Source organism: Triticum dicoccoides, chromosome 1A (assembly GCF_002162155.2).
Source record: "Triticum dicoccoides isolate Atlit2015 ecotype Zavitan chromosome 1A, WEW_v2.0, whole genome shotgun sequence".
NCBI classification, from domain to species: domain Eukaryota; kingdom Viridiplantae; phylum Streptophyta; class Magnoliopsida; order Poales; family Poaceae; genus Triticum; species Triticum dicoccoides.
The window spans coordinates 416,097,430-416,109,202 of record NC_041380.1 but is presented as its reverse complement, the minus strand read 5'-3'; the positions used below and the strand labels follow the sequence as shown (position 1 = coordinate 416,109,202).

At 42.4% G+C, this 11,773-nt stretch overlaps 1 protein-coding gene across 1 annotated transcript; it reads right to left on the bottom strand.

The window, feature by feature from the left end:
* Positions 1-1,502: 1,502 nt before the first annotated feature.
* Positions 1,503-10,940, bottom strand: LOC119276680 (mitochondrial zinc maintenance protein 1, mitochondrial-like). The gene is made up of 2 exons (XM_037557812.1): positions 10,632-10,940; positions 1,503-1,872 (listed from the first exon to the last, which is right to left on the bottom strand). The coding sequence occupies exons 1-2, from the start codon at positions 10,876-10,878 to the stop codon at positions 1,796-1,798; spliced, it is 324 nt and encodes a 107-aa protein (XP_037413709.1). The 5' UTR covers positions 10,879-10,940; the 3' UTR covers positions 1,503-1,795.
* Between the last annotated feature and the right edge of the window lie 833 nt (positions 10,941-11,773).

The following is an 11,773-nucleotide window of genomic DNA, read 5'->3' as shown; positions in this document are numbered from 1 at the left end:
GCTTCCGCAACTAGCGTGACGACGACAACGCTCTCATTAGCCTTGGAGGCCATGCCTACGATGTTGCCATTCACTGTTCAATCTAGTTTTGTTGTAGTTTAGGTTATCTTGGGATGCAATATATGGAACTAGTTAAATTGTCAAATTTGCATGTAATATATCAAACTAGTCTAAATTTCTTCTAAATTTACGGTTTCAAATTAAACCCATTAAGCATCGTGAGATTGGCGGCCAACCAGCTATGCCACTTGCGCAAACTAGTCGGCCATCATGAGAAAGCTTTTGTAATATTTTTTAGATAGATGTGAGGATTTTTTTAAATGTTTTTTAGATGGTGGTCAAAAACCCACATAGTGGCGGGTTATGCAAAGTGTATTTTTTAAATGAAGGATTATGCAAAGTGGCGCTCCTCGGTAGACTACGATGATAAGAAAATTTCATTTTCAGATGGCGGTGAGGATTTTTTTTCTGAGATGTTTTTTAGATAGAAGCAAGGGCCACATGTTTTTCTTAAATGAAAACATGCGCACAACTTCCTTTCAAGCGAAGCCACAGGATGGCGCCCCAACCACTAGTGTACACCATTTGAGGGCTAGCCTTGGAGGACCGGTGCCCGGCCGGCTATCCACAAACACATCCAGATGTGTCAGTGGAAATAAAAATGTTTGTTACCTTGAGATGCCCTAAGGGCTTTACTAATGACTTTCAGGGGAGAATATCATACATCATACGGAAACCAACATTCGATGGAAACCGATGAAAACCACAAGAAAAAGATGTTTTGAAGTTTCAAAAAAATGCAGGATGTTAAAAGGATGATGTTTTATTGCCACACAAAATTTCAAGTTAAAACACAGATGTGAACTATGAAAAACACAAAATCAGCGTTGAATAGTGCCAAATAGTAATGTCACTATTCAGAGCGTTCAAAGATGGTATTCAGCACTGACCGTAGTTGAAATGTCAACTCTGGCCCTGCACGTCATCCCCAGATGTCATTGTACCATTTAATATATAAACGTATTCGCGATGATAATGAACTGTAGTAATATTCTATCAGAAAAATCCAATTACCAACAAAATGGAGACAAAACAACCAATTCAATTGGAAAGCGCGACCCCCGCAAATCAATTTAAGTGTGCCTTATTTGTTGATGACAACTTCTAAAAGTAAACATCAATGAGAACTGCAAAGAACGCATTTCTGACCATTTTTTTTTACTGAAACTACTTAGAGCAGATCATGGAAGTTTAGAACAGACAAACCTATTGCAGAACAATGGAACGTCACAACAACGATGCTTGCTAGTAGATGCAAGAGCATATTTCGCAGTACAGAATCCTGAGAGATCTAAGGTACATAACCATAACAAGACAAACCCCAGGTGCCTACAAAACTCTGTCCTTTGCATGCCTGCGCTCCAGCATTTCAAAGTTTTCAAATCGAAACAAACGTGCTACCACAAATCTCAAGTCTCAGCTCGAATGAAACACAATATGAGTAATGATGAACCCCAGGCAGCAGAAATCAGTAAATAAATCCTCCAAAAACCGTACCAATTTATCCGGGAAAAACTTTATGGTTCCAGTGACTTGCCTGGATAACGAGATTTAGGGCGGCTAGAAATTGTTCTCAAGACAGAGTAGGCAAAACATGACGGCTTGTACTTGAAAAAGGAATACAAGTGCTGCAACTATGTTGTTGCCTGCTGCTATGACAGACGGACGACAGGAAATGGTCTTATTATAACTAGCCTATCAGTGACGCTTGCACATCGGATAATGCAAACCTCCTCTATTTCAACGTAGACAGGGTCTCCTCGGAAGGAATCTCAAGCGTAGCTCCGGCATGTGCCTTCTCAGGCTTCACAACTGCAACACCAAGTAAATGAATTGTCAGAACTAACCAACACAGCAGCTCGTAGTAGTAAACAAAAGATATGCAACCTTTGGTAATGCCTTATTATCTATACCACATACAACAACGGATCAACATTCTAAGGGTTTACATAGTAGTATAATGTTACTATAGTTTACTTCATCAAAAAGCGAAATCTGAAATCAATTGGTACAAGACCGTTGCCTGGACCCTGGAGCTGTCAGTACTACGGTTCTCCACATAAGGAAGTCACAAGCAAAGCACAAGTGAAGCCAATACTAGTCTGGAAAAAACAGTTTTCCATCATTAGCACCCTGCACAGCCATGGTTGTTGGCATGAGGTGTAACCTGGACCACTGCAACCAGATACAACAAGCAGTACTGATGCATTGCTACAGCCAAAACAAGGCCAGGGAATACTATGACAGTGTGATCCAGAGTATTGGCGATAACCATGGAAGACCAATCCCAATAATTCGAAAACTGCATTTATTGCAGATTCTTTGAACAAGAGGTGTCTGGTTTTGTAAAACGGGCTAATGCTACCCCAAAACCTTAACCTGCCTTTACCTTGAGCCTGTTCCTCTGCTCTTTCGGGTCAGCGATAAAAGGTCAATGTCAAAAAAATAGACAGATGTGCTTCCTCGTTTCAATCTTAATATAATATGGCCTTCAGTTTCAAATTCAATATTCAATGCCAGTAAAAAGATACACGAAGAATATACTTGCTACGAATCAGCTTTCAACTCGATATGTATCAACAACATAAAAAAATCGGTGGCTCATTTGAAATTTATGGCCATTAATTACTCTCTGCGATCTGTATAAACCATAGCTTCATTTTTGCCATTCAGAGAACAAAAACCTTGATACAATAATTGTGTTAAAACTCAAGCACATACTAAAATCACTGTGGAGTGAAAGAGGGGAGAACAGTACTAGATCAATTTTACAGGGGCAACTTTCATATGTTCCTGCCATTTAATTGTGAGATTGCTGCGAAGATGAAAAATATACGACTGGATTATATGCTTGTGTGCGTGAGTGCTTCCATTATCTGAGATCTGTGCACTCTCTCACCACGCATTTACTGACATGAGGTAGAGAATATGCACAAATCTCAAGGCAGGAGGTACATTTTATGGGCGAGATAGTGGAAGTACTCTCGGACACATACAAGTATAGATGTTTTTTCCTAAGGGAGACTTCACTATTAATACTGTTACATTAAGCAATGTGTTATAAAAAAATACATGACAACTGATGAATTAGGCTATATTATTAAAAAAATGAGTAACAAACAGAACATATTTAAATGTTAAGAGTAGAATATTCAACGAGTCACTTGTAACTTTTCACAGTCAATATATTTGTGCACTTTCCATTCATCAATAACTTTGTGAACACACCAACATGGTGAAAGTCTCCTAACTTTGGGCCAATAGTTGGGAGTTTAAGGTAGGTTAAAGAGTATGATCACTAGTAACCTACAAACAGGAATTTGCTAAAGAGCACTACTCATACTCTTGACTCAATAAACACAATTTAACCATGGCATGTGGTTAAAAGATGGCATGACACTGAATTAGTTAAAGTTTTAAACAAATGAAACAGTTTGCCAAGAAGTGATTCAAAAAATTTGCTGTATTCGTGTCCTGTAAAATGCATTGCAATTCCCATGTATGATTGAAACAGGAACTAAAACATTGGAACAGATCAACAGCAAGTGTGCGCTCTTCCACCAACATCAGCTGTTTAGGGCACTAATTCTTGCACCACCTTGGGTCCTAATGCTGTACAACAATAATCTTTGCAACCACTAAGCTCAAGCCTCCATCATCACTGACTTTGGCTTTGGTGCTTCTGGGCTACTTGAATTGCCATCAATGGAGGGAGAATGCAGAGGAGCCAGGTTACCAGAGCAAAGCACCTTCCAACGGATTGGAATCCATTTTCATAGCAAGGTAAGACAAGTTAATCCATTTCGAAGGGCATGGGTGTCAGGACCTGGCTATGATCTAGAAGGAATTTGAGATGAAATTGTATAAGCTATGAGGAAAGTTTCTCCCAGATCTACTTTATTGAATATCTGTAAACGAGCTAGCGTATGTGCGAAGCCATCAGGCAATTCAGAGAGAATCGAATATGCTCCACCCAGCCACACCCCGGCTGTTATATAGGGGAAGCTTTTACCGGCAAGACTGTGAAGTGAAATAGTAACTACTGGAAACGGTACAGTAAGAATCTAACGGTCCGCGACGATGCTGAGCAAAGGAGCGATCCTGGCCGTTGGTGACGATGCGTTATCTGAACCGAACTCTGAAACTGAACTTGGCTGCAGCTAAGGTCCTGACATTGCCCCCCTCTTGAGCATCGACGAGTCCTCACGTCGATTCTTGTGCTGCGCGCCAAGCTTGTGTAGTTTGCCTGAAAAACTCGGGGAATGAATACTTGATGAAGTCTGCATCTTCCCACGTAGCGTCCTCCGGTGACAGATTTTCCCATTGAATTTGCCACTGTACCACAGGGGCATTGTTGCGTGGGATTTGCCTGACCTGTAGAACTGCGGCTGGACCCGTTTTGATCGTACCATCCGCATTGACCATTGGAAGGTTGGGGCTCGGAATCGCTTTTGTCCCAATGTGTTTCTTGAGCTGGCTGACATGGAAGACAGGGTGTATCTGAACCTTGCCAGGGAATTGCAATTTGTAAGCAGAGTTCCCTATCTTTTGGATTATGAGAAAAGGGCCATAATACTTGTTCTGCAACTTCAGAGTTCCGCGAAAGCCAAATGCTGCTAATCGATAAGGTGCCATCTTCAAGTAGACCATGTCCCCAACCTGGAAACGTCTCTCCACTCGTTTGAGGTCTGCATAACGCTTCATTCTGTTCTGGGCTGTGCACAAATTCTCTTTCAAATGCTCTAACATTTGCTGTTTAGCAGTCAAGAAATCTTGTGCTTCCTCATCTTCTGGTCCAGGTATCTCTAATTCAGATATGAGTGGAGGTGGAAATCCATAAAGGGCTTGGAATGGAGACATTTTCAGAGCAGTGTGGTAAGTGGAATTATACCAATATTCTGCTAGAGACAGCCATGACATCCACTTGGTAGGTTGATCAGTTGTCATACATCGCAGATAAGTTTCTAAACACTGGTTCACCCGCTCTATCTGGCCATCAGTTTGCGGATGATAGGCTGTGCTAAACCTTAGCTCCACCTTAAGTGCTGTAAAAATGTCCTTCCACAATTTGCTCGTGAAAATTCTATCTCTATCAGAGACAATAAGTTTAGGAGGGCCATGTAGTCTTATGATGTTGTCAACAAACTTTTGAGCCACCCAGAGAACTGAATATGGGTGAGACAGGGGAATGAAATGGTTGTACTTCGTGAATCTATCGACCACAACCATAATAACATCCTTGCCCTGGGATTTTGGTAGGCCTTCCACAAAGTCCAGTGAGATGTGTTGCCAAGCCATGTCTGCAACAGGAAGGGGGTCCAGCAGGCCAGGTTGCAAGCAGTTCTCATGTTTTGCTCTTTGGCAAATAGGGCAAGCTGCAACAAAAGTTTCTACATCATGTTTCAGTCCTGGCCAGAAAAAAATGTTCTTCACTCTGTTATATGTAGCTCTCACTCCTGAGTGGCCTCCAATGGAGGAATTGTGTAGTGCAGACAGTAGTTTATTTCTCAGCTCTGCAGACTTGCCCACCCATAGTTTACCCTTGAATCTCATAATCCCAGAGTGTAGGCTGTAATCTGAAGAATTATCCTGCTTTTGCACTAACAATTTCTCTAGCATCTGTTGAGATTGTGGATCTTCCTGATAAGTTCCCATTAGATCTTCTGCCCAAGTAGGAGTCACAGCAGATAGGGTGAAACAACTGGGCAATAGTCTAGATAAAGCATCAGCCACTTTGTTTTGCACTCCTTGTACTGAATAGTGAAATTGAATTCCAAGAGTTTCATCATCAACTTATGTTGTACCCCCTCTGTTATTTTCTGATCGGTGATAAACTTTAAGGATTGTTGATCAGTTTTGATCACTAGCTCATTGCCCAGCAAATAGTGTCTCCATCTCTTTAGTGCTTCCAAAATAGCTAGAGCCTCTTTTTCATAAATAGAGAGAGCTGCATTTCTTGGACAAAGAGCAGAGTTGTAGTAGGACAAGGGTCTCCCTCCCTGCATGAGGACTGCCCCAATGCCCTTTCCTGATGCATCAGTTTCCAGGACAAATGGTTGCCTGAAATTTGGTAGAGCCAGTACTGGTGCTGTAGTTAAAGCTTGTTTGAGTGTACAGAAAGCCTTGTCATGCACTGGGGTCCATAGGAACTGTCCTTTCTTTAGCAGGTCATGTAGTGGCCTACAAATAAGGCCATAATCTTTAATAAACCTTCTATAATAACCAGCCAGGCCTAAGAAACTTCTCAGCTTTGTGACTGTGTTAGGAGTTGGCCAATCAGCTATTGCTGCAATTTTTTTGTGGATCAGTAGCTACTCCCTTCTCAGAAATCACATGTCCCAGATACTCCACTTTTTGCACTGCAAAACTGCATTTGGACATGTTTGCAAACAACTTATGGTCTCTCAGCACTTGTAATACAATCTGAAACATGTTCCAAATGTTCCTTGAGGTTTCTGCTGTAAATGAGAATATCATCAAAGAACACCAACACAAACTTCCTCAAATAGGGAGCAAATATAGTATTCATCAGTTCCTGAAATGTGCCAGGAGCATTAGACAGCCCAAAAGGCATGACTAAGTACTCAAAATGCCCCAAATAGGTCCTGAAGGCAGTTTTATGTATATCATCTGGGTGCATTCGTATTTGGTGATAACCAGACCTCAGATCCAGTTTAGAGAAATACTTTGCTCCATGCAATTCATCCAATAAATCCTCTATTACTGGTATTGGGAATTTATTTTTGACTGCTAGGGAATTGAGCTTTCTGAAATCAGTGCATAACCTCATAGAGCTGTCCTTCTTCTTAACCAACAAGACTGGAGCAGCATAAGGACTTTGGCTGTGTCTGATCAAGTGTTTAGCCAATAGCTTTTTGATTTGTTCTTCCATTTCTTTCTTTTGATGTTGTGGAACTCTGTAAGGTCTCAGTTGTGGAGGATTTGCTCCTGGTACCAAAGGAATTTTGTGATCCAATGCTCTATGAGGTGGAAGTTCAGTGGGTTCCTCAAACAAATCAGCATATTTCAAGAGTAGCTGTTGTATTTGGGGAGGAGTTTTGGTCCCTTCTGGAACTTCCATAAGTATATTATGCACTTGCATTAAGAATACCTCTGCTCCTTTATCCATTAACTTATTCACACCCTCTGCTTGTACTTCCTTAGTGGTTTGAGGGTTTGTGAAGATAGCTGTAGAAAATGACTGTTGCCCCTTTTGTGTGAAGCTGAACTGTTGCTTGGGAATGTCAAAAGCTACAGGACTAACTGCAGTAAACCAATCATAACCCAAAATTACATCATGGGTGGGCAGATCCAGAGTTCTGAAGTTGTGTGAAATCTTTGTTTTGGCAACTATGAACTCACAATTTGGAACTACCGATGCAGATATTAACTTTGCCCCACCAGCTACAGCAATGGCCCTTGGTTTCACTGGCAATATATTGCAACTAGCTTTAGCTGCAAATTGTGGATTGATAAAGGAAGTTGTACTGCCTGAATCCAGAAGAGCAACTGCTCGTTTGCCATTGATGTGTACGATAATGGTGGGTGTGGGCACTGCCAATTGTTGGCCCATAGCATGAGCAAAGAGAAACATGACTTGCTCTTCTTGTTCATTAGTTTCAACTTGTTCATGTTGTGTTCCTTCCTCTATTTCTTCTTGCTGTTGCTCCTCCACTTCCTGTTGTAACAAATGGACATTTGGTATTAATCTGCACTTATGTCCATGCATCCACTTATCCCCACATCTCCAACATTCCCCCACCTTCCTCACTTTTTGAGTGTTTGTAACAGGGACTTCTGCTTGTCTTATAGGGATTTGCTGCTGTTGCAAAGGAGTGCTCTGCTTTGCTTGGGAGTTCCAATTAGACTTCTGGTAAACATTGTTCTATGGAATTCCTTGCTTCTTTGATGCTGCACTTATGGGTGGATGGCAAGGTTCAATATCTCTAGCCAAGCAGTAAGCATCTGTAAGTGTTTGAGGCCTGAGAGGTCTGAGTTGAAATTTTATCCCATCTCTTAATCCATTAACATAACACCTGACAAACCACTGTTCCCCTAGCTCAGGGTTTTCTTCTTGGACATCAGCCATCAGGTCTTCAAAAACCTTAGTGTATTCAGACACTGTGCTGTTTAGCTGTTTAACTGAGTTGAATTTTTCAGTTAGATCATAAGATCCTGTGTCAGAAAACCTTTTGATCACTTCAGCTCCAAACTGCTTCCAAGATAGTTGTTTCTTCAATAACCCAGAGCGTCTAAGCCACACATCAGCGTCATCCACCACATACATTTGTGCTAGAGACCTTGTATTCTTCGGGAGCTGCTGACATCTGAAAGTACTTGTTGCATTGCCTTATCCACCCCACTGGGTCATCACCCGAAAACCTTGGAAAATCCAACTTTGGTCCTTTTGTTAATGACCTCATGAACTGAGCTTGCATCTCCTGTTCATATGTTTTGTGATAACCCTGCCACATTTGCCTCTCTCTATTCTGTTGATAAAATTTGTTGAAAGCTGGTGTGGGCACCTGATCTCTTGCAGTTAATGGTGTACTGACATTCGGGCTAAAATCTGTTCTGATTGGGTTTGCAAACCCTGGAGGTGCTTGTGCCCTGCTGGTTCTTATTGGGGGCAGATTTTGCATTTGATCTTCCATCTGTTTTGATTTTTCTCTCTCAAGTTCTAATTGCTTCCGCAGCTGTTCTGTTCTGGTAAGCTGATCCTGAATGTTTTCCTGTTGCAGCGTTGGGGACTTGGGAACTTGATGCGAGCTGGATGGTATTTCACTCTGAGTAAGTGTTGCTGTGGTTTTTACTAGCGATTGCAGCACTGAACTGATGGTTGACAGTTGTTTGTTGAGATCCATAACGACTTGCTCAACCCCACCAACTTGCTTAGAAATTTCTCCCTGTTTAGCACTCATGGACAGCACCTCCCCCTGCAATTTGGACATCTCTGATCGCATCTGAACATTATCTTGTTGCATAACACTAAAATCATCGCGAATTGCCATGACCTCTTGCAGATCCGCCTCATCAATTGCTTTGGCACGACCCATCTCCTTCGATCAGAGGATTGGGTGAGGAATTTTACCACTGGATCCCCAGCAACCCTTCCCTTTCCCCAGACCCTGCCGCCGCCACGATCCACGCCACCCTAGCGCACGGATCTGTGCAGGAACTCGGGATTTTACCGATCAAGCAGTTTGCTCGAGCAACCGATTCCGCTCGACAGACCTGCGTCCGAATTTCACCGCCACCAGCGCCTCCACACCGCCGCCGATCGCCACCACTCCGCCTCCAACGCTACCAACAGAACTCCGCCGTCGATTACGAAGAAGGGTGGGAAGAAGGGTGGGAATCGCCCGTCGGAGAAAAAAAATTCCTTCGGAATCGCGCCTTCGCCGAGGATTGTTGGCTCTGATTACCACTTTGTCAGGACCTGGCTATGATCTAGAAGGAATTTGAGATGAAATTGTATAAGCTATGAGGAAAGTTTCTCCCAGATCTACTTTATTGAATATCTGTAAACGAGCTAGCGTATGTGCGAAGCCATCAGGCAATTCAGAGAGAATCGAATATGCTCCACCCAGCCACACCCCGGCTGTTATATAGGGGAAGCTTTTACCGGCAAGACTGTGAAGTGAAATAGTAACTACTGGAAACGGTACGGTAAGAATCTAACGGTCCGCGACGATGCTGAGCAGAGGAGCGATCCTGGCCGTTGGTGACGATGCGTTATCTGAACCGAACTCTGAAACTGAACTTGGCTGCAGCTAAGGTCCTGACAATGGGCCCATCTGGACCTTATGTCTTTAGCTATAATATGTCAAATTGATATTCTGCCCTCAAACCATGCCAAGTTGCAAACTTCATCCTAAGGCGGTAAGGCCTAACATGTCGTTTTTCTGGGGCTGTTGTTCAGTTAAAGCTGGAAAATCGCATTGATATTATGTTGCACTGTCTGAATCTAGCATCCTATCTATCACTAAAAATTACAGCCAGGCATGAATCAGTAAATCCGGCAGTTCCAAGCGGTTAAACCCCATGCGACAGTAGCCGATCAAGTAAGATCAGTGCATAGGCTTATATTATTTTGGTGAAATGCCACTTTATGTAGCCTGAAAAATAACAGTATTTCCATCTAATGGTACTTCTAAAGAACATCATTACTGTTAAGACTGAAGATTTCTAGCAGATATGGTACAAACTAGAACCTTCAATTTCTATGTGTACTTAAATGCCTTTAGGGTTCGACATTTATCTGTTTTAGAAAATTCAAATGTTACAGTACCCACTCTGTAACTATCAGAAACATTTTATCCACCGAGCACTGCAGTTTTCTTAGGGTCAGAGTCAATGTGCCCAATTAGCAACGACACCCCTGCTCCTACGATCCTACCATCTTTAACTCCTAATTCGAGCCTACTCAAAGCGCTAATTCACATAGCAACTGCTTCTAAGATGAACACACAACGAAATATTTCAAAACCCTAAGATCTCAAACAGAAAGCATGCATAACAATCCAAGCGATATGTGGCGATTTGCATATATATGATAATGGTAGTATTACCGAAGGATCCGGAGGGTGAGCGCTTGGCCTGGACGATCATGTTGGCGATGAAGTCCGCGGCCTCGCGGGCCTCGGAGAGGGCGCGGACGGCGTCCTCCGATCCCGGGGCGAGGCCGCGGTGATCCTCGAAGCGGCGCCGGATCTCCACCGCCGACTCCGTCAGCATCAGCTGGTCGCCTGAGAACGTCCGCCGCGCCGCCCGCAACACCGCCCGATACGCCGCCAGCCCCTCCGCCGCCGCCGCCATTTTTTTAGAGCCGAAAAGGTGTGTGGCCTCGAGGCGTCGTAGTGGCAGAGTCTGCAAGTGCTTTGGCCATTCACGCCGACTAGCGTTTTAACTTGCCCTTTGTTTGTTCCTTGAAAAAAAAGAAAAAGAAAACATTTGTTTGTCCCAAAAAACAAAATAAATAAATTAAGGCTGCGTTTGGGAGCTCATTTTCTAAAAGTATTTGAATAATATTATATTATGGTTTTCTTAGAAACCACAGTTTTCAAAACTTTGAGGTGTCTAGCTTCAACAAATATTTATAAATAGTAGTATCTTCAACGCCATCATTTTTTTAGTAGTACTCCCTCCGTTCGAGAAAGTTTGTCCCTCAAATGAATGTATCTAGCACCAAATTAGTGCTAGATACATCCATATGAGAAACAAACTTGGGACAAGTTTTTTCGGATGGAGGGAGTAGTATTTAAGAAAGAGGTCTTGACTGGACGCAGAGTTTTGGCTCCCGAGCTCATCTGCGCCTATACTTAGAAAAAAATCAAAACAAATAATAGAAAAATTCAAAAAAAACAAAAAAGGGTGGTAGATAATTTGATGCGTGAGTTCCGCTTCAAATTTCAACTCATTTGAGTATCTGAGCAGCTCTCGGCAAAAAAGACAAAATTGGGGTACTGTTCACGCACTGTTCTGACCGATTTGTCTTTTTTGCCGAGAGCTACTCAGATGTCCAAATAAGTTGAAATTTGGAGCGGACCTCACGCGGCAAATTATCTATCACACAAAAAAATGTTGGATTTTTTTTGAATTTTCTAGTATTTATTTTGATTTTTGCCTGAGTGAGAGCAGATGAGCCTGGGCACCAAATTGGATATCCGGTCTTGACCACTTTTCTCTAAAATAAAGAAGAAGAAGAAGAAGA